Source organism: Rana temporaria, chromosome 11, assembly GCF_905171775.1.
Source record: "Rana temporaria chromosome 11, aRanTem1.1, whole genome shotgun sequence".
In the NCBI taxonomy this organism is placed as follows: Eukaryota; Metazoa; Chordata; class Amphibia; order Anura; family Ranidae; genus Rana; species Rana temporaria.
The window spans coordinates 24,409,327-24,431,810 of record NC_053499.1 but is presented as its reverse complement, the minus strand read 5'-3'; the positions used below and the strand labels follow the sequence as shown (position 1 = coordinate 24,431,810).

Below are 22,484 nucleotides of genomic sequence, written 5' to 3'. Positions count from 1 at the left end.
CCATACCAGGTCTCTGTTTTGGAGTTCTTCTTTAGGCTGCTGGTGGTAAATGGACATTTAGGAACTGTTGGGCATTTATTTCAGCTACCCCTAAACTCCTCTGTTATCTTATCGGTACGTAACTCGCGTTTAGCAGTGTTTCGTTTACAGGCATTTTTTAATGGAGATACCTTTTTGACGATTTGCAAAAAAAGTCTCTAAACGTAAACGCGGCAAAACTGACTGTTTTAAACGTCCGTTACTATCTGTCAAGTTAAATCGTTCAGGAGAGGTTTTAATTGTCCCGTGTACATTAAAGTGAAATTAAATTTGAGCCAAGCACATATCTGCAGTGTTTTTGTATCTCTCTTTAAAGCACTATGTCCTGTGGCGGTCTCCTGCTCCATTCTTCTGTTATCAGCCTGATGACTTCTGACATTCTCCCTCAACTGAGATAAAAGCAACCTGAATTGTGTGTAGGGGAGGATGCTAGATTGGCACAGAGCTGAATGATTCAACAAACGGTTCTGAAAGTCTCTACCTATGAGGAGAGGGGGGCGTGTGCCTTTCCTCCAATCAGCTGTCTTGGCTGTATGCCCAGGCTTCACTGCAGTGCTAAATAGGAAGAAAAAGACTCTGAACACGATCTGAACTTTAAAAAATAAATAAAAATTAAAGCAGAAGACGGCAGATATACATGTAAAACTTATGTAGGGTATATTTGTTTCATCTGAGGCTGTTCACTTTACTGGGTATAGGAGAGGGCTTACATCCACATAAGCCTTAGATTTCCTGTATATATCAGCTTTGATTTTCAACAGTTTCTTTTACAGTTGATAGCCAGCCTGCTAAGCGCGTGTGTGTGTGTGTTTAATATATTGATCAATTGATTTACTTTGTAAATGGTACACCATCTTAAAAGCAATCAACTTACTCAGTCAATGATGCTTTATAGACCGCTGTTTTTTTGTAAGTTTTCATAATTTTTTTTTTTTTTTTAAATGTTATGCAGTTTTATAATTTAATGTCATTACCTGTTTGTGGTCGGCTGTAAAACTTTGCAGAAAAATTGACAAAAGCCGTCTCTAGTCGATGCTGTGACCCAGAAGTGACCCCCTTTTGTTCCGCTTCAGTTCTGTGGCTAAAACTGGGACATTTAATTAGTTTACTCTCCTAAATGAAAGGGCACCAGTATAGGAATCTCTCTCCATTAAGTATCTCCATATTGAGCGTCCAGCTTTTGTTTAGTTGGAGACTCTGCAAATGAGTTTCCCTAATGAGCCATCAGCCTCATGGGGACAGTTATGCATTGGCAGAGTGTGAAGGCAGCCTAATGGGACCTCCATTAGGAGTGCTTGTCTGCTGCAATCACCCCCTTCTTTGCCATTAAGCAGCTCTTGGAGTGTGCAGCCTCTAGGGCTTCGGAATGATGGTCTGGCTGAGACATGTTCCACTGACCCCTCTGTCTCCCTGTCTGTTCCCTTTCAGAGTTTTCAGGGCATGAAAGTCCTGAGTAAGCTGCAAGGGGTCTTTTATCTCATGACTTGGCTTCTGTTATAAGTGTAGCATAGCAGAATGTAACCCATATAACCCTTTCAGGCTCTTTTCGAACCTGTTTTCCTGCTTGTAGTAAAAGTTAAAGCATATTTAAAGGCATTATATCTCAGGGATGCATGCAGTTTTCTGCAGTGGTTTATCCCTTAAAACACACTGCAAGCACAGAATAATTTACCAGAAATATAGTGTTCTCTTACATTCATCTTTTAACATGGCAAGACATTTCTGAATTCCTATGCACTTGGTGTCAGCCCTGCCCAAATAATCTCTGTATTGCAAAGAACACAGACCATTCCTCATCTCCTCTCTCTCCTTGTGCAGAGGCAGAGAGCACAATAAGTTATCAGTTCACAAGGTTTCTGTTAAAATTAATTTATTTTTTATTTTTGTGCTACTAAAAAAAATATAACAACGCGTTCAGCAATTGTACTTATCGGACCAAAATGAAGCAAGTAAGAGAAGCTAAATGTTAAGTTTACGTATGCTAGTAGGATAGATAAAATACTGACGCTTTCACACTGGGGCACTTTTCAGGTATTTCGCTATAAATGGTGCCTAAAAAGCGCCTCTCAAGCCACCTTAGTGTGAAAGCCCAAGTGGAGCCACACTGGGGTGGTGTGTCTTTTTCCAGTCCTGCAAGCAGCATCTTTGCTCCTCCACCTCCCCTGCTCATTGAAATGAATGGGTGCGCTTCGGCAGCGCCGCAACACAGGCTCTAATAACCCTTTGTTCGGCCGCTTGGGGGGGTTAATGGCAGCCAAAAGCGCCGCTAGAACAGAGGTAAAGCGCCACAAAAACTAGCTGCACTTTACTGCCCACTCTGCCCCACTTTGAAGGGGGTCCAACTAAAGGCTAAACTTGGAGTTGAGGGATGTTTTTTCACCTTAAAACAACTTGCAGTGTCTGCCCCGCCCCCTGTTTTACTTACCCGAGCCCCTGAATTTCCATGGGCGTGATCCCGCGTCGCTCTCTCCAGAGTCCCGGTGTTGATTGGATAGATTGATGGCAGCACAGCCATTGGCTCTCACTGCTGTCAATCCAATGATGCAGGGGTGGGGCCGAGTCATACACTTGGCATCTATGGACGTTGATTGTATTGCATGGGATGGGTAACCCCGTCGGGAGATCGCGTCTTCTAGGGAGTTATCTAATGTGAGGACGAGCTGCCACTCTGTGCCAAACAAACTGCACAGTGGAGCCAAGTATATGTTTATTTTTTTTTATTTTTTTTTAACAAAGCTTTAGTATCACTTTAATGTAAAGCCAATCACCAAAATCTAATGTAAGCTTTAGGATGTTGTGATTTCAAAAGGCATTTACAATCATTTTAGATCTGCAGTTTTCATTAAAATACCAGGTATATCTGACGATAAATTATAATGCAGCTCAGTTCACCTGCCTCCCTGGTTCTGTCCTAACTAGAATCACAAATTTCTCTGTTTTGTTGGGTAAACTGTAGTACCCTGGATTACCAGTTCAGATATCGTGACACCTGGGGAGCCAAAAAGAAACAAAAGCAGTTAATATGGCAGGTTTTTAACTTTCCATTTATACGAAGGTAAAATAAAGCTGCTGGCATATCCCATTAAAGTGATGACGTTCTTCTTTTTTTCGGTAGGTGCTGTGATTGGAGATGGACAGTCTGCTGTGGCCAGTAATATTGCAAACACAACCTACAGATTGCAGTGGTGGGACTTCACGAAATATGATTTACCAGAGATCAGTAATGGTAAGCGACTGTTGCAATAGCTGTTAGTCTTTCTTTTCTTTTTCTTTTCTTTTTTTTTTTCTATTTTCCTACGCTATTGCCTCTATTGCTACTGTGGAATGACCTTTTTGCCTTTTTTCTGCAGCTACGGCTAACGTACTTGTTCAGAACTGCAAGATCTATAATGATGCCAGTTGTGACATCTCTTCTGATGGGCAGCTACTTGCAGCCTTCATCCCAAGCAGCCAGCGAGGATTCCCAGACGAAGGCATATTAGCTGTCTATTCCTTGGCTCCGCACAACTTGGGCGAAATTCTCTTCACTAAGCGTTTTGGTAAGATGTCGTCTGCAACCTGACATATCTTTGTACTCTGATCAGTGTGTAAGAGTGATTTAATATTATCAATCAGCATTCAGGTTCCTACTCTGGTTTTGCTATATTACACTGCATTGCTCTCTTCAAACTGGTGGCTGAAGCCCGTAGAAGCCGACTTTTTCGGCACACATGGTCCAAGGTTTCCAATGCAGTTGGGACCTTTTTACCCTTTTGATTAGAGACCTCATGAATGAAACGGAAAATGCCAGTTTTTGCTGATGTCCTAAACCAGTGATGGCAAATCTTGGCACCCCAGATGTTTTGAAACCATTTTCCACGATGCTCATGCACTCTGCACTGTAGCTGAGTGTCATGGGAAATGTAGTGCCAAAACATCTGGGGCTCCATCACCGACCTAAACCTTTGCAAACTTTATAGTGTCCAAGTTCCTCTCCTTTATTAAGAGTTACAACCATTTTTTTAGGGTCCTGTGCCAAGCGGCTGCTCCGTGACCGTTGTCACTGGGACAAAAGGTGAAAGGAAATCACCCTTGTTGACATTTCCAAATGGTAAAAAAAAAAATACCCCAAATAGGTGGAACACCTACCCACATGATAACTCTCAAAGGAAGGGTTTCCTCTAACTTTGGCTAGATTTCCTGCTGTGGATGGATAGAATTTATGAAATGTCTTTGGAAGGATGTGTCTGACTCCATCCCGCACATATATCTCCAATGCTAATCTTGAAAAAGGGTGCACAGCCAATAGTGGTATTGTCCAAACATCTGATAAAGAGAAATGTAGCACTCCTTTGGCAATTTCCATTGACCTCTAAGGCTGGGTACACATGGGTAGTATATCGGCCAGTTCAGCAGGAGCCGGACAACATTCGATAAGTGTTTACAGCTGTCTTTCCAACAAAAGCAGTGTCTGTGTCTGCTCTGCATAAGACCTGTCAACTGTCTGCTTACCGGGGATTGGCAGAGAGATCCCCCGCTGAGCAGGCGGCTCTGCTGGCAGTGTGTGCCAGTGTGAAGGGGGCCTTTGGAGTGCTGGCCATTCTCTTTAACGGATCTCTCCAGAAGAGTAACATTTCATTGCTGTATCCAAACAAGGGAAAATAATACTGGCTGGTGTTCCACTTCACATAACTTTCTGGTATTTTTTAGGTGTCTTCTCATCCTTTTTTAGATGCCACCCATAGACATCAATGATGCACATAAAAATGATTGACATAACAAGACTGTTCTGCATAAAAACAAATGTACTTGGGGTGTTGATGTTTGACCACATCATCTCTGTGCAGGTCCCAATGCCATCTCTGTAAGTTTGTCCCCGATGGGCCGGTACGTTATGGTTGGACTGGCCTCACGCAGAATCCTGCTGCATCCTTCCACAGAACACATGGTGGCTCAGGTCTTCCGGCTGCAAAAACCACACGGAGGAGAGACGTCTATGAGGGTAAGTTCTTGTGTTCCTCGTCATTTTTCTTTAGTGAATGTGTCGTAGCTGTGTTATGAGCAACCATAGATGGCAAGTAAAATAAAACTGAACTGTTCGAGGAACACGGAGGCCTCCTTAACCGACCTAGTCTGAAAATGCTGACTCTCTGGCTTCAATCCTTTGAGTCCCCGACCTGTATTGTACAGATGATTCAGAGGGTATTGAAACCAGAGATAGTCAACTGACATTTGCAGGCACTGTAGGAATGTTTATCTCTCCAAAAACATGCGTAATAAAATAATTTAGAGGGAAAAAGGGGATAGAAAATGCAATAGCAGTATAGTAGCACAAGAATTAGATAAATGATTTTTAGGAAAAAAGTTAAGAATGAAATAACTTGTATCTGGTGAGGCTGCGGGAGACCATGGGGAGTGGTGTAGACACCTTAACGCATCACATGTGAACAATGCATCTAGTGGTCAGCAATGGCAGCCCCCCTTCTCCCTATTTTTGATGGGTTTGCTTTAATAAGAGAAAATGGCAATATTGCCTGTGTAATAACCCCCCCCCCCCCCCCCTTATAAATGAAACCTAGGTTATGAATGTTGCTGCCCTCTCCCAGTTAAAATGTTCGATGCCTTGCTGTCATGCTGATCCAATAGATTTTGTACTTGAGTTGCTCCAAATGAAGAATGTAGATTGTGAGTTTCAATTTCACTTAACTGGCTACTTGTTCCAAGTCTATAAGTGATGAAGCCAGAGAAGGCCAGTTGGCAAGGAGGAAGCCAGCAAGGGCGCACCTTCTGTTCCTGTCATGACCAGTCTCATATTCTCTTATTCTGAGCTTCTACAACCTCATGCAGCCAAACAAAGCAGGCTTCTTGGAGTCCTGCTGAGTGATCAAACAGCTTCACGTGGCACCAAGAAGACCAGTCATGTCTAATATATGTCCATTTGATGAAAGTTTTAACATTTTCAAACATGAATTATTTTCAGGGGACAAACAGATCAAACTGCCGCACACGATCAAAGCCCAAATACAGGATCAATAGACACGACTTCAGCCCGGCTCCGTCTAAGCCACGTGACCAACGCGTTTCGTCTCACTCACAGAGCGTAGTCTTGGAGGTGGGAATCTGGTGTAGCTATAGGCGCTTATGCATCATAAGCCAGTGAAGAAAGATCAGTCAGCTGGAGCTTAATGGGATGGAAAAAGTTTCATGTCATTAATGCATAAAATGTCAAGGAGTTTTTTAAAATACTGCTTCGGGTCAGCACATATGCGTTACACAAAGAGGACTTGTCGTAATGCAAGAGACAAAAACAAGGGTTGTAAACCTCAGACATGAAATTTGAACAAAGCATATCCCTCTATAGTGTGTACTTTTCTCATTTAAAAGCGCTAAGTGTTATGAGTGTGTTATGAGATTGTGAATGGCTGTGCAGAGGGGGCGTGTCAGGACAAGTCTGATCATTGGAAGAGAGCACGCAGAGTTCCCAGCATAGAGAACTGACAATGTGCTCCCCTCCTTAGTGTGATCAGTTTTTAATAGGAAAACAAGGGGACTGTCAGGAACACCTGGGATTTCACATAAAGGAAGAAATATAAAAGGAGCAGGATACTTTCTCATGCAAATACAGCATGCACATATCGGGAATTTGAAGTGTTGGGGTCAGGGCTGTCTTAATGAGAGGGCATACCTGGGCACTGCCCAGGGGCTCCAGCTGCATGGGGGGGCCCCTGCCCTTTCCCCAAAGCAGCTGGTCCTTGAGCCCGGGCTGCCCCTTTACATACTAGATATCTCCCCAGCAATCTGACCCCTCTAAAACCTAGATATCCCCTACCTCCTACCTACTTGATTTTTGTTTACCTGCACTGTCTCCATTGTAGGGGCCCCAGAGCATTACTTTGCCCAGGGGCCCATGATGCCATTAAGACGGCCCTGGTTGGGGTAACAAACGTTTAAACGTGGAGTTCCAGCCGCAGAAAATACTTTTTTATTAAAAGTCAGAAGCTACAAATACTGTAGGACCTGTCTAGGGAGCCTGTGATGTCGCCCCCCCCCCCCCCCCCCAAGGCCAATTTGTTCACTGGCTCGGGTGCAGGCACCGCCATACAAACTAAAGGAAACCGGCAGTGGAGCCCTCAGGCTTCGCAGCATGTTTCCTACTGCGCATGTGCGAGCGGCTTTATGAATGGCAAGCTTGTCTTCTGGGGGACACACACAGGTCCCAGAAGGCAGACCAGTAGAAGGGCTTGCTGCAGTAGAGCATGTAACGTACTGGGTCACGGCCAGCCTAGGACGGAAGTACACCCAGTACTTCTAAAAAGGTAGGAAAGGAAAAAAAATTGATATCCAAAAATGAAGGGGGTATTTAGTTTAAGAGCACGTTGTAAAAGTGGGTTGAACTCCGCTTTAAGTCTAGCTCCATTTGGGAGTTTCACTCCTCTTTGTACTGGTGACCAGAATTACCAGAAGCTGTCCAAAATTTTAGTTGTCCTCAGAACAAGAGGTGAGCGGAAATCTTCCAGTAGGGACAATTGTCTAGCAGGGGAATTGCGCTTACATTGTGAGATTTCACCCAACTTCCTGTTGCATCTCTGCAGCAGTAAGTGATGGGAAATTTCCTTAATGGTACATAGTCTGCAAAAACACTTCTACCAAAAAAATGTTTTGTCTTTAAATACATTTTTAATACTGTACTTTTTTTAAATCAATATTTTAGTGGTGGTCTGTGTTACGATCAATGCATCCGATTCCAGCTGTGTAGTTTTTCTAGCGCAGGTTAAAAATTAAAGCTCGGGTTTGATTTTATGAAATGTATAGACTGAATTTCGTTTTTTTTTTTCTGTAGCCGATGATCATCAAGCACTTCACACACTCTCGATCACTACTTTGAGCCTGTTCATACTGCCTAGATTTAAATACACTGTCTTCGCGCCCTGCTGCCTGTTAGAGAATGTGAAATTCCCCAAAGCCCATTAGCTTGTGTATAACCGTGATGTTTTCAGACCTCCGCTGAGATGCCAGAAATAAATTGGCATGCAGGCGGGTAGTCCAGTTACTCGGCAGACTCAGGCTGGCTGTGCTTCTATAGGAATCTGAACACATGCCAAGCCTCCCTCGCTCTTCTAATTTCAGCGAATCCATTTCCTTATTATGACACATCCTTGACGCCAAGGCCTCAGTATCCGCCCTCTCCTCCCCTCACAGGTGCCAAGTGTTGAGCTTGCAGCAGAGTCGAAGGCCAGGCTCCTCCGCAGACATAAAGGGGCAGCAGTATTCCCAGGCATTTGTCAGCGGCCATCATGTAGCCCTTCTGCCCGGAGTCATCAGAATAAAATGACTGGTGACACAACCCGCCCACCAGATATAATTTTTTATTGCCTGTGCCAGTCTATTGCTCCCATGATGTATTGGTCGGGTGTTTGATGTTTATCTCGCTTCGAAATGTTAAAAAAAAATTAGTTTTAGTTATGAACACAGTAAATAAAAAAAATATTACCCACACACCAGCTTTAACATGACTACCCACCATAACCTGTCAAGGCATGGACTCCACTAGACTTCTGAAGGGAAGCTTTAGTATTTGCCACCAAGCTGTCACTAGGAGATCCTTTAATACCTGTAAGTTGCATGGTGGGACCTCCCATGGATTGGACATTTTTTTTTTTCCCAGCACGTTCCACAGAGGCACGATTCGATTGAGGAGGCCAAGTCAGCTTGAACTTGTGTTCCTCAAACAATTCTTGAATTTATCAGACCAGGCAACCTACTTCTATTGCTCCATGTGGTCCAGTTCTGATACTCACCCCATTGTAGGCGCTTTTGGCTGTGGACACGGGTTAGTATGGACACACAACTACCCAGCTCCATACACAACCATTTGCTGTGTGTTCTGTCCACTTTCTGTTGGAACTGGCATTAACTTTTTTAGCTATTTGAGCTACAGTAGCTATTGGATCAGACTGCTCGAGTCAACCTTCGCTCTGTGCGTGCATCAGTGAGCTTAGCGGTTTATGACCCTATTGCTGGTTCACAGATTTTTTTTATTTTTTTTTTCTTTGGACCACTTTCGGTAGATCCTGACCACTGCGGACCATGAACATCCCACAAGAGCTGCAGTTTTGGAGATGCTCTGACCCCGTCGTCTAGTAGTCATTACAATTTGGTTCTTGTGGGAGTTACTCAGATACTTACACTTGCCTCTGACCTTGTCGTCTGGTCATTACAATTTGGCCCTTGTCAGTCCTTCAGATCCTTACACTTGTCAGTTTTTTTATATTTTCAACACCTCAACTTATCCCACCTTCAGATGCCATTGTAACAAAATGGGCAATGTTTTTTTACTTTAGGGCCTTTTTGTACTGATGCGCTCTTGATGCACTTTTGTGCAGCTTGGGGCCCTTTCACACCGATGCCCCTTTGATGTGTTCCCTTTGAATTGCAATGAAAGATGCCTTTTTGGCAACAAAAAGGTACCTTCCATTGTAAGTCAATGGAGCATGCAGGGCTTTTTAAAGCGCAACGCACCTGCCTTGTGAATAGTACCTTTGTCACCCTGGAAAAGCGCTGCAAAAGCGCACAAGTTTGAAATGGATCCTAAATGCCAGTGGTCATAGTGTTATGCCCGATTGGGGTGTGTGTGTGTGTGTGTGTGTGTGTGTGTATGTATGGTATATATGTATGTGTATGTATATGTGTGTGTGTGTGTGTGTGTGTGTATATATATATATATATATATATATATATATATATATATATATATTATACACAAAACTGCTACTTGCTTGCTTTAAACCTAACTTATAAACGTTCTTTTAACAAACGACAGACTCCTAACTGAAAATAAGGATATTTTACAGGCAAAAACGGCAACAATAAGTGTAGAGAAATATATCTACGGAAGATTAAAACGGGCAAATGAGAGAGGTGTAAACCCAGAATCTGACGAGTGCATCTGTTCTTGCAAAGATACATTTCCTGAAAATTCTTTTGCTCTTCATAAGTACTTCTCATGCACGCAGAACAGCCTTCTCCATAGTAGAATATTAATCTGCAATATTTTTCATGAAGAAAGCTTCGACTTGTCAATGTTTCTGATGCAGATTCTTTAGGTCCTTGCTTTTTAGGCTTAATGGTCACTTAATATTGAAGGGTAGAATGAGTGGCAGCTTGACCCAACAGGTAATTAAGCTGAACCTCCACTGGCTAGCTGGTCATGGTCGGCAGGTCAGTGCTCTAATTAAAAATCGCTGTTTGCAATCTGACACTGTCCCCATGGCAACGGCACCCACTGGGGAATTTTGGGGGTGAGCTGGAGGTGCTATATATGGGTGCGGAGCTAAGAAGCAATTGTGGGCTGCAGGGCACAGGTGCGCGGTATATGAGAACGATACTCGTGGCACCATCAGGAAGGAGATTTTTTAAGGCAACGCTGCAGGCTGTAATGGAGGGCTTCGCAAATAACATTTGCAAAGAGGAGAGGACGCAGGCTGGCTGGGGTTTAGGGAATATACAGTTGCACAAGCGGTGCCACTGATTATCTCTTCTAAAGTTCCAATCTTGTTAATTCTGTATAAAACGGTGTCATGCGATTAGAAGCAGCTTCCTCAGTAATTATGACACATACGGCCTCCGCACAGGGGTTGAATGGATAAGCCTTTATCAGCATCATGAGCCTGAAAGCTCTCTGGGGATCGAATATACGCAAGGAAGGAGCGGAGGTTAGACGCTGAAAGCAGGCACAGACTCGGGAGCTTAATGACCAGTTTAGAAAACAAACACAAAGTACTAAGGAAAGCTTAATATCTCAAAGAACGCCAGTGGACACTCTGTTCTTAATGTAAAATGATCTAGTTATATTCTACAGTCATTTTCCTAATAGAGAGCTGGCCCTTACAATCACCAAGAGTTGGGTACCACTGAACACATACATACATACATACGTGGACTTGCCATACATTTAATTTATAGGTACACGTGAGGAAATGTTGAATTATTCTTTCTAGGTAAGGCCACTTCTGAAAATGTCAGATCTGTACAAAGAAATGTCAAAAGCGAGCGCTCATCTGCTGTGATATTTATAGTGTCTCATAAAAGACGGCCGCGCCGCTTGTGTTATAAAATGGTCGCATGCTTTTTAAGATATATAAAGGATCCTCACTAAATATAACCAGCTACCACTGTTCTTTGTCGTAGGATTACAAGCTTTTCTATACCCTACACCCTTGCAAACTGTGTCTGTGCTCAATACTTTATCATTGAGATTAACAGCATACCTTCAAAGCAATTTTCCTCAGAGCCCTGCAGGTGCAGCAGCTGGTTGATAAGAAAATGGCTCCTATTAGATTACCTTTCCACAAACACACAGGGATTTCTTAAGAATAAAAACAAAAGTAGGAATCCAATAAATAGTGGGAGTTACTTAAAAAATGTTTATGAGAAAATTATATGTGTGTGTGTGTGTATATGTATGTGTGTATATGTATGTGTGTATATGTATGTGTGTATATGTATGTGTGTATATGTATGTGTGTATATGTATATATATATGTATATATGTATATATATATGTATGTATATATGTATGTATATATGTATGTGTATGTATATATATATATATATATATATATATATATATATATATATATATATATATATATATATATATATATATATATATATATATATATATCTCACACACATACACACACACACACACACACACATATATAATTTTCTCATAAACATTTTTTAAGTAACTCCCACTATTTATTGGATTCCTACTTTTGTTTTTATTCTTAAGAAATCCCTGTGTGTTTGTGGAAAGGTAATCTAATAGGAGCCATTGTCTTATCAACCAGCTGCTACACCTGCAGGGCTCTGAGGAAAATTGCTGGGTCTGCATCCCCTTTTAGATGTGATTTCCTATTGGAAGTATCAACAAAAATGACATTTATGTTGCCGGGTATGGCAAAAATCGTACTTGTATCTTGGTGCAGACTTCTGGTGAAATCTGTGAACCAATCGCACAAGCAGGAAACTTGTTTTTGGGGGCGTTCTGTACACATTCTGTGTATAGGACACCTCTGGGTAGACATATTGCATTGCATTTTACAGAAAATTAGAGCGGAAGATTGAAAAGGGAAGGTGATTTTTAATAACATTCAATTACAATATGAATTGTGTATATGCTTTATTATTTTTTTATTTGCTTTTTAATTTTCCACAAAAGTGGAGTTACCCTTTTAGGCATTTCTCTGCAATACATGCACATTTCCATGTTTTTTATCATTTTAACCACTTGCCGACTGCCTAACTGGGAATTTACATCATTGCTTTGACGTTAAATACCGGAGTTATGACTGTAGCTACAGCCGATGAAAATAGGCCTGGGCAGGAAGGGGGTAGAAGGTGCCCAGTAAGTGGTTAAAGAAATAAACCTGGGACAGTGTGCATTTATTGCAGAGATGTATTACAGGTTTTCTTTTAGCTCAGAACATATTAATTTAATATAATAACATGACTATGGAAGATGTAATTTCCTTTTTAACAGTGCAGGAGCTTGGAGAAATCGGCTGCCAATCTGATGGAAGGCTTATTAGGGTTTTTTTTCCTGGAATTGTGCGAGTGGCATTGTACATGCATAGAATAACCTATAGGACGGGGACTTTAGCACCTCGGGGTTAAGCCATTTATTGACATTAGGACATTTAATACATCTGCTTCCACCCACTTGCTCCAGACTTCAGTATCCCTGTGCCGCTATTGATTCTTCTTCATGAAGTCTTTATGGCTTATCTGTCAGTGGCACATTGCGTGCAAACCCACCCCCCCCCCCCCATAGTACAGCAGATAAGGCTAGACTAGTGAGACATCACATTGGACCTAGTATTCCACATGTGCCCTCATCACTCCAGATAGGGATTACCAGCCTGCCCACTCAGGTTTTTTTTTTTTTTATGTAAACAAGATTCTTCTAAGGCTGCTGTAGGATGTAGTATTTGTCAAGATGCTTTCCAACTGACAATCTGTTTTGTCACCGCTAAATAAGCTAAAGTGATTTGTAAACTTTTTTTTTTATTTTTTTAAAAAAACTATTCACCTGCTCTGTGCAATGGTTTTAGGCAGAATATTCTCTTCTGGGGTCCCCCCGCTTTTTTTTTTTTATTATTATGAATTACTGCACAGATATGGAAAAGTGTGCAAAGGACGCAAAGATTCAAGTAAGAATGCAGATGCCTTTCCCTGTTACAAAAACGCATCTGCATTTTTTTTTTTTTTTTTTTTTTTTTATTTAGTCAATATTTGCTTATCCCAGACTTTAGACTTGGGGTATCATGTAATGTGCATATCATGCATGGCAACCAATACATTTAAAAAAGGAAAAAACAAAGTCGAAAGGACATTATAAAAGAGATTTAAGAAAATGAAATATACAAGGTAAATATTGGTTGCCTATAGCATATTGTTGTGTGCCAGCTGTCATTTTGTTCACGCACTGGAAACATGACGTCTGGAATATGGTAGCTGTCAGCTGTTCATGCACTTTCCTTTTTCCCCAGGCCCGGAGAATGTAAAACCTGGTGTATGTTACATTTTAGCGGTGATGTGTAGAACCTTTGCTGATTTATTTTATATATTTTATATATTTTTTTTTTCTTGACTTTTAGCGTGTCTTTAACGTGCTGTACCCAATGCCTGCCGACCAAAGGCGTCACGTCAGCATCAACTCAGCTCGGTGGTTGCCTGAGCCTGGACTGGGATTAGCGTATGGTACCAATAAGGGAGACCTGGTGATCTGCCGACCAGAGTAAGTATAATATATATTTTCTGACTAAACCCAGCTTTACGGGATTGACTTTTTTTCCCAAAATCACGGACGGTGAAAGTCTGGCTCAAATTCTATTTTCCAATTTGTAAGAGAAGCTCATACAAACTGCTCATTTATTGCTGGACTTGTTAAAGCGGAACTAAACCCTCCTATCTCTTTCAGGGGAGCTGCCATCCGAGCCTCCGTTTTATTTTCCATGAGATCAGTTATGACTCCAGCCATTTCATGGTCAGTTTTGAGAGCCCAACCAATGTGACTGTTGGCATTCCCTGCATACCAGGAATGTTTTTTTTATAAGCTATAGGTTTAGTTATACGAGATTCAAAAATAGTTCTCTGAATATAAGAAGTGTAGTACATTTCATTGAAGACTCTTACTTCCTGCTATTTAACGTAATTTCACATATTAAAGAAGAGTTGCACTCAAAAGCGAAACTTCTGTTTAGTCGTCGTCGTCCCCCCCCCCCCCCCCCCTCCAGTGCCACATTTGGCACCTTTTCAGGTACCGTTCCTTGCCTCGTCTCCCGTAACTTTGGTGCCCTCCTCCTTCCTTCTGCCGCCGGACCAGTTAGAAAGCGCAGCGTGCTTCGTGCATGCGCAGTAGGGAACTGGCTATGAAGCTAAAAGGCTTCACTGTTGGCTTCCCTTACCAGGAATGGCAGCAGCTACACCCGACGGCCAATCCGAAGATCGGCTGGGGTGCTGTTGTCGTGTGCTTCCTGGACAGGTAAGTGTCCATAAATTAAGTCAGCGGCTTCAGTATTTGTAGCTGCTGACTTTTTTCATTTTTCGGCCTCCTCTTTAAGTTCCTTCTTTCCTGTATGTAAAGTGTCTGTCATAGTCACATGAGTTCCAGTATAGAAAAATCAGTTGGATAATCACATGAACAGGAAATTACATTTCTGAGTAAGTTTATGTAAATCATCTCCAAAAGCCATATTTACAAGGGCAACAGTTAAAGCTGAACTAAACCTATAATTTTAACGGTTTCCTAAAACATTTGAATTCAAGACATGTGACTATGACACACTCAACATACAGGAGGGAGGAGCATATGGGACTTTCCGTTAAACCGCAGGAAGCAAGAGACTGCAATGAAATGTGCTACAATTCTTACAATTTGTAAAACAAACATTGAGGACTATTTTTAAATCTCTTAAAGTGGAACTAAACCAATATTTTCAAAAAAGCATGGCGGGAATGCTGTCACATTCACTTTTGGCCTTAACTGAACTGTCAAGCCCCCTTAGATGTCTGGTGTCATAACGGAGCAATATGTGCAGCACCATGGCAATTGCAGATAAAGCAGAGACTAAGATGGCAGCTTCCTTTGCTGCAACGTATAGGAGGATTTAGTTCCGCTTTATATGGCCAGTTATATGTAGCGCTACCCCCGCAGGAGCTGCTGGTTGTTGTTGGGATAGGCGTATTAAGTTACCTCAGTGTTGTCTAGGGGTGTAGTTGATGAGTAGAGTAGTGAGCGAATGTCCAGTCATTGAATATGGGTTTTCAAATGCTTTATTTCCAGGCCCAACATGGCCAACATCAAATGAGGAGAGAAAGGTTGATGAAGCAAGAGAGAACTTTGCAGTATCAGGCCTGGATATGAACCGAGCAATCCTGCTCTCAGTAACACACTAGTAATAAACACAATTCGTCGCCACTCTAGCCAGAGTGGGTGAAGTGCCCCCGGACAGACTTCTGCCACAAGCCTGGCAGCCGAAGTGTCACTTTAGATTTCTGGGAGGAACAGATCTCTGCCACAGACCTGGCTCTAGGGCCTCTGCCACAGGCCAATTACTTGAATGAGCTAAATGGACGGATTGAGATTGAGCGAACCCTCCCAGTAGATTAAGCATAGGTCACCGGATGACAGCAATAGTGTACCTGTCAACATTCCGGTCACCAGATCCCCGATGGTTCGTTCAAGCCCTGTTGGACAACATGTACAAAAAAAATATTGTGCTTATTTTACAAAAATGTGAAGCTGCGATCAAAAAGTGTTATACTACACAAAGACAAATGTAAAGGGAAGGAGATCGCGCTAAAATTATAGTGACAATGAATGGTGAAAAAAGTTCAAATCAATATAGATAGTCCCGCCACACAGGCAAATTCATAAAACAATCTCCCAGGTGCACCAACGAATCCACAAGAAGAGTGCTTGAAAGGAAAGATCCTCCACCAAGATTACAAAGGGCCTCTTACCGGATGGAATTGATCTCCAGATTATAAGAGATCTCACACAGCATGATAAGAGGTACTGGAATGATATCACATAGACAGCCACAACGCTGGAATCCTTATCAGAGTATGTCCTCATTAAGCCAGGAGCTTCCCATTAGAGCATCCACAGGTATGCAAAAAAACAAAAAGGCTCACATAGTGTAAAATCCTTTTTTTTTAATGTAGGAAGTAAATGGAATCACACTTACATGAAATAGATTAAAAACGAGCTGACGTCACCGCGTACCTTCTACCTGGATACGGGCTGTGTTTCCAAAGCTGGCCGACTTTTATGTGCTCGTTTTTAATCTATTTCATGTAAGTGTGATTCCATTTACTTCCTACATTAAAAAAAAGGATTTTACACTATGTGAGCCTTTTTGTTTTTTTGCATACCTGTGGATGCTCTAATGGGAAGCTCCTGGCTTAATGATGACATACTCTGATAGGCAGCCACAACACTGGAATCCTTATGTGATATCATCCCAGTACCTCTTATCATGCTGTGTGAGATCTCTTATAATCTGGAGATCAATTCCATCCGGTAAGAGGCCCTTTGTAATCTTGGTGGAGGATCTTTCCTTTCAAGCACTCTTCTTGTGGATTCGTTGGTGCACCTGGGAGATTGTTTTATGAATTTGCCTGTGTGGCGGGACTATCTATATTGATTTGAACTTTTTTCACCATTCATTGTCGCTATAATTTTAGCGCGATCTCCTTCCCTTTACTGTTGGACAATCTGCCTCAGGGTTCTCCTCAAGCCGACCCCCCCCATCGAACGGCACACAGCCTGGGATCTCCTCGGTCAAACTGGGGACCCAACAATTCACTGGGGCCCCTTTCAGCATTGTGGAACTCCAACGTCCGTTGGATGCATACACCCTGAAGGTGGGTGCCGCACCTGGAACCCGGCGAAGAACCAAAGAAAATGGCGTCTGCCACAGATATACTCTCCCCCAGCATGCCCCGCGAGGGAAAACTCCTCTAATTGGCTGCTGGGGAAAAGCGGCTCTGCCAGAACCCCTCTAGCGCCAACTGCCGCCCAGGGATGGAAACTACATCCCTGGAGCGCAGACTGACCTACAGGACAGTTCAGGAATGACAGCAGCCCAAATTTAGCAAATTGTGAATGGGAGCAAAATAACTCTCCCATTCCCCACTAACTTTAGCGTAGTGCCCATACTGAAAGTAAGGGGCCGCTACATATAGAAATTATTCATTGGCTTTTAGGTAATGACAAGATGGTGGATCATGGGTGCAGTGCCTGGCTCCTGCAGACATGGCCTACAGCTCTTGCTGTTCATTCGTATGGGATGTCACTTTCCGAGCTGTAGGAAGCGTCGGACTCATCGTCGACCTTGCAGTACATTTAAAACTACAAGCCTCTGCCGCTGTGGCAATATAGCTGTTCCCTTTGCGGATGTCTTTTGAAGCAAAATCTTTCAGCGAAAGTATGTCCAAGGTTTTTTTTTACCTATAGGGTGGCTCTTGTGACTTGCAAGGTCTTCTTGGTGCCACTGTGATGCGTGCCCTCCTGGATCGGACTACTAAAAGTTCCACAAGGAGGAGGGAAAAATATAAAAAGAGGGGAAATAAATATTTGACAAATTCTGCGAAAAACTTTCTGGAATGTCAATTTGTATTATGACTAACAGTTCCAACCCCACCCTCCATCCCCTGGTTCCTAGGTCATTTTGCCATTATTAAAAAAAAAAAAAAAAAAAATTAAGTGCTTTACACTTGTATAACCATATGACAAAAAGGTCTCTTATTATTATAAATCAGTTAGGTGACCATTGAATATCCAAGTCCAAATCTGTAAATGTGATAAATGTCCCACACCGTTCAAATAAGTGTTCTTTAAGCTTTCTTCCACATTCTTCTTCACCTTGTGCTCACCAAATGCGCACTCACCTCACATATGACCCCTTAAAGAGGAACTACAGTTTGCTCACATCATTTGTAATAAAAACAATTCTGAAGCTTACAGACACAGGCACACCTCCAGCTCTGCAGCTCTCATTGGCCCTCTTATGACCCCCCCTCCCTTCCCTACAGTAAAGTGAGAGAGTGCTGTACATGATGTCATAAGCCTAGGCTAATGACCAAACAGGAAGTGGGCTGTAGAAGGTATTTACTGGCAGGAAAAAAAATGCTTTGCTATCCAAATTTAAAACAAGGGCAGAAGATTTGATAGATGACAGGCCGTCAGCTTTAATGAAAGAAGGGCACTTTTCCAATTTTTTTTTCTCGAATGATCTGGTTCCGGATGGTCCCCCCACGCTAAAGATCCTTCACACACCAGCCATGACTTCTCTCTCCCAGAACATAACAAATCAGCACCAAAAGGATAAAAATTCTATCATAGTGCAGTATTTATATAAAAAACATAAACTATTAAAAGCACATTTTCCACTTACATTTGTAAGTGCCCAATATCTTGCCATCAATGCATACAGCTGCAATGTACTTCACTCTCGAGTCAACGTGCGATTCAAAGCCAGAAGTCTGCTCCGGAAGAGACATCACTACATTGCCGGAAAGAGACCTAGTCCCACCTCTACGCGTTTCGCTGTCGCATGCGTTGGATACAGGGGTAGGCAACCTCTGCCCTCCAGTTGTGGTGTAACTACAAGTCCTATGAGACATTGCAAGACCCTGATAATCACAGGCATGACTCGCAGAGGCATGATGGGATTTGTAGTTTCACCACAGCTGGAGGGCCGAGGTTGCCTACCCCTGTGTTAGAATGTCTCCCCAGCACATCTTCGCACAAAATCAAAATCACACTGAGTCAGTGTGGAAGCGTGATACTAGCAGTGCTACGCTTCCCTTGCAAAGTTGTAGTGGCTTTGTTTACATTTTGACTGCCAGCTGTCACATGATTGCGCAGAAAGCTGAGCCGCACCAGGATCGTGCACCTGATTTATGAAATCTGCAGGATAGCTTCATGGGATCAACAGAGGGATAGCCGTCGAGGGCAGCTGGTGTTTTGGCCTAGATTGCACCATTTAGCAGTGGCATGAGTGCATTTTTTTTTTATTATTATTGCACAACAAGGAACTAGGAGGGACTAACTAGGAAATCTAGTGTGGAAGTTCTAAAATAGAAATGATCTAGGGACACGGTCTCTCCAACACCTGCGCAATCGGATGAGAAAATGATGCTTGAATTACTTGTATTATTGGCCAATATAAGACATGTCTTGCTACCCTAAAGCCTTGCGCACACACTATCAAATTTTCTGACGGGAAAAGTGTGATGGCAGGATGTTGTCGGACAATCTGACCATTTGTACGCTCAATTGGAAAATTGTTGTCGGAATTTCCGACAACAAATGTGGGATAGCATGCTTTAAAATTTTCCGACAACAAATGTGTCTAGTCTGATTTTCCAGTCGTGTGTGCACAAGTCTTTCGGGGGGAAAAAAAAGTACAAACACGAATGCTCAGAAGCAATGCTAACCATAAGACAACATTAGCAGAAGTTGCCCAAAGGGTGGTGCTAAAAAACTACACAGTTTTGTGTGTGTTTGGACGGCAATTCTTTGTTGTTTGTATGCAAGACAAGTTCACTGCCAACGCCCTTCGGATTGATGTCCTATGCTTTGTACCGATTGCTTTATATCGAACCAATCGCAGCTGGACTTTTGGAAGAATCTGTGTATTCAGTCTTGAATGATTATGAAGGTTTTGTAATGAATGTTTTATACTTGCCCTATGCTAAGGTTCACTTAAAGGAGTTGTAAAGGAAAACATTTTTTTGCCTAAAATTAATGTCTGCAAGGTAGACAGACAGAATAGTGTAATGATTCTGTTAAAAAAAACGAGTAAATACCTATTAAATTCCTTCATCTATATCACCTCCGGCATTCTAGTTTCTGTTCTCTCATTCAGTTCCTGGTTTGCATCGCTCGTTCATGTAAGAACTACATTTCCCAGTATGAATTGCGGCACACCCAGTAAATCACACCTCCTTTGAAGTCTCTAAGGCTGCTTTCACATTGAGGCGTGCAGCCGCGGTGACGGTATAGCCGCGCTATTTGTAGCGCGGCTATACCGTCGTATTTCCCGCGATATTCGGGCGCTAGCGGTGAGGTTTTAACCCCCGCTAGCGGCCGAAAAGGGGTTAATACCGCCCGCATTGCGGACGGTTTTACCGCGGTATTACCGCGCTTTCCCATTGATTTCAATGGGAAGGCGCGGTGAACACACCGCTCCTATACCGCGGTAAAGATGCGGCTAGCAGGACTTTTGGTGCGCTCCTGCTAGCGCACCGCTTCAATTTGAAAGCCTTCGGGCTTTCACATTAAACACTACAGGGCATGATTTTTCATGCGGTATAGCAGCGCTATTTTTAGCGCTGTACCGCATGAAAAACGCCCCAGTGTGCAAGGGGCCTAACACGTAGAGAGCGTCCTGCCGCACAGATGTAGTTCCCAGGAGGAGGGTGAGCACGTTACTGACCACCGCAGTAAAGCCTCCCATCATGGTGGTCAGTAACAATCAGACAAGCAGGAAGTGAACAGAACAGAGAAGAAATAGAGCAACTTCTGAGCAAAAACGAACAATGAGGAAGTGAAGAGGAATGTCTGCAGGTAAAGGATGCTTATTATGAATTTTTTTTTTTCCTTTACAACCCCTTTAAATTGACTCTTACTTGAATATAAGATGATAGCACTTGAAGAGATGAATCTTGTGTAACAGGTTTTCAATTTTCTAAATCCATAGACGGAAGTTATAAAACTGTCATGAGATGAAGAAAATGCTCAGAATTTGCCTGCTTTCCATCCTGTGTTCTTCCTGCTCCTCCATAGTGGATCATGAGGGAAATCTGCTTAGGCCTTTGTACCGTCGCTAGTTTTTGTGCCTGGCCAGTAGATCAGTTCTTCCCCGGGGGCATCAAACTGCCACCCCGGGAGACACTCCGTATTGTACATGGCTGCTAATGAGCTGTGTCTGTCAGTTTAATGTTATGAAGTTTGGCGTAATCCGTTCTAAATCAGGTTTCATCTTTTTTAGCACCATTAGTTTATCGCTTCCTGCGGTTATTGATTTTAAAGGATCAATATCCCTGATTAACAAGAGCCTTTCACATTGTTGTGTTCCCCCATGCCGCTTCCAGCGAAGCCTGTCACCTAGCAGAGGGAAGAGAAGCAATGAGGATGTATGGTGACATTAAGTAGGCAGGTGGATGAGGGCACAGTGCTCTACCGTGTTCATTATTTGAGAACTGCTTTCCGGTCTATAGGTGTTTATTTCAAATCGAATAGTCGCATCCAAAAGCGCTCTTTCAATTTCACGTAGGTACCAATAGACTGAGTCACCCATAGGCTCCTGAGGCTGCTGTTAGATCTGCGATCTTCATGTCAACACTCCTCCGCCGACTTTGACAGCTGTCTGCTCCCTCCATTCATATCAGCCATGGGCGTATGTGCCTGCAGAACGTGGCAGATTTCCACGTCGGCAAACCAAAAGTGCAACTTTGTGTTGCCTATAAAATACGTACAATGTTTGTGTGTAGTTGGTACAGCAGCAAACAATGGGCCTGAGCGTAACACATTTGGAGGGAGGAGAAAGGATAAGGGTGCATTCACACCACGATATCATCCTACTTGTTCTCACGATTCTTAGGTTTGAAATCGTACAAATCTGTATGGCAAAACGTATCCATTCACTTCCATTCATTAATGTAGGTCCCCAAGTGCATCCGATTTGATCCGCATCAGATTTGATAGGATTTAAAATCGCATCAAAAATCGTGTTTGACCACGATTTTTGGTCCTGATTTGAAATCGTATTAAAATCGTGTCCGATTTTTTTTTTTATATTGTGGTCAATCTAAATCGTAATAAATCGGATGACTGTGCGTTTTTATCCGATAAATCGTACCCGATTTTTTATTACGCATGCGCACTAGACACTGGAAGCTCGTCTCTTTATCCACGCTCTAAACCACACCCCTTTTGTTCATTGAAACAAGCTTTATTGTACAAAACAAAAAAAAAAAAACATTCAAATAGCCAAAACTTTATGGCCATTGCCAGACATTATTTAAAATCAGGATCCGATTTTTTTTTTTTTTTTTTTTGTGAAAATCGGATGGATACGATTACATACGATTTTGTCATATACGATTCCATCCGATTTAACGGTCCGATTATCGGATGTAAAAATCGTGATGTGAACCTAGCCTAACCTGACAAGTTTAGACAATGATCTTTGGGGTTTGTGTTTTTGTTTTTGAATAAAATTGTCCTATCTCTTCAGTATAAAGCGGGAATGGGCAAACTACGGCCCGCGGGCCGTGTACGGCCGGGTGGACCTTTTAATCCGGCCCGCGGAGCGCTAGTTAACGGCATGGTAGTGGCTGCTGCTCATGATGTGATTGGCATCTACAGAACTACGCCAAAAACTAGT

The 22,484-nt window shown here is 42.6% G+C and overlaps 1 protein-coding gene across 5 annotated transcripts in view; it reads left to right on the top strand.

Moving 5' to 3' along the window:
* Nucleotides 1-22,484, top strand: part of AMBRA1 (autophagy and beclin 1 regulator 1) — a 145,747-nt gene that overhangs the window by 101,270 nt on the left and 21,993 nt on the right. For 4 of the 5 annotated variants that reach the window (XM_040328190.1, XM_040328189.1, XM_040328191.1 and 1 more), the window contains 4 exons: nucleotides 3,155-3,265; nucleotides 3,390-3,578; nucleotides 4,866-5,020; nucleotides 13,680-13,819. In XM_040328190.1, the coding sequence (XP_040184124.1) occupies nucleotides 3,155-3,265; nucleotides 3,390-3,578; nucleotides 4,866-5,020; nucleotides 13,680-13,819 (595 nt within the window). Of the gene's footprint in view, nucleotides 1-3,154; nucleotides 3,266-3,389; nucleotides 3,579-4,865; nucleotides 5,021-5,998; nucleotides 6,633-13,679; nucleotides 13,820-22,484 lie in introns of those variants that run through there. The other variant, XM_040328193.1, reaches the window with a different exon arrangement.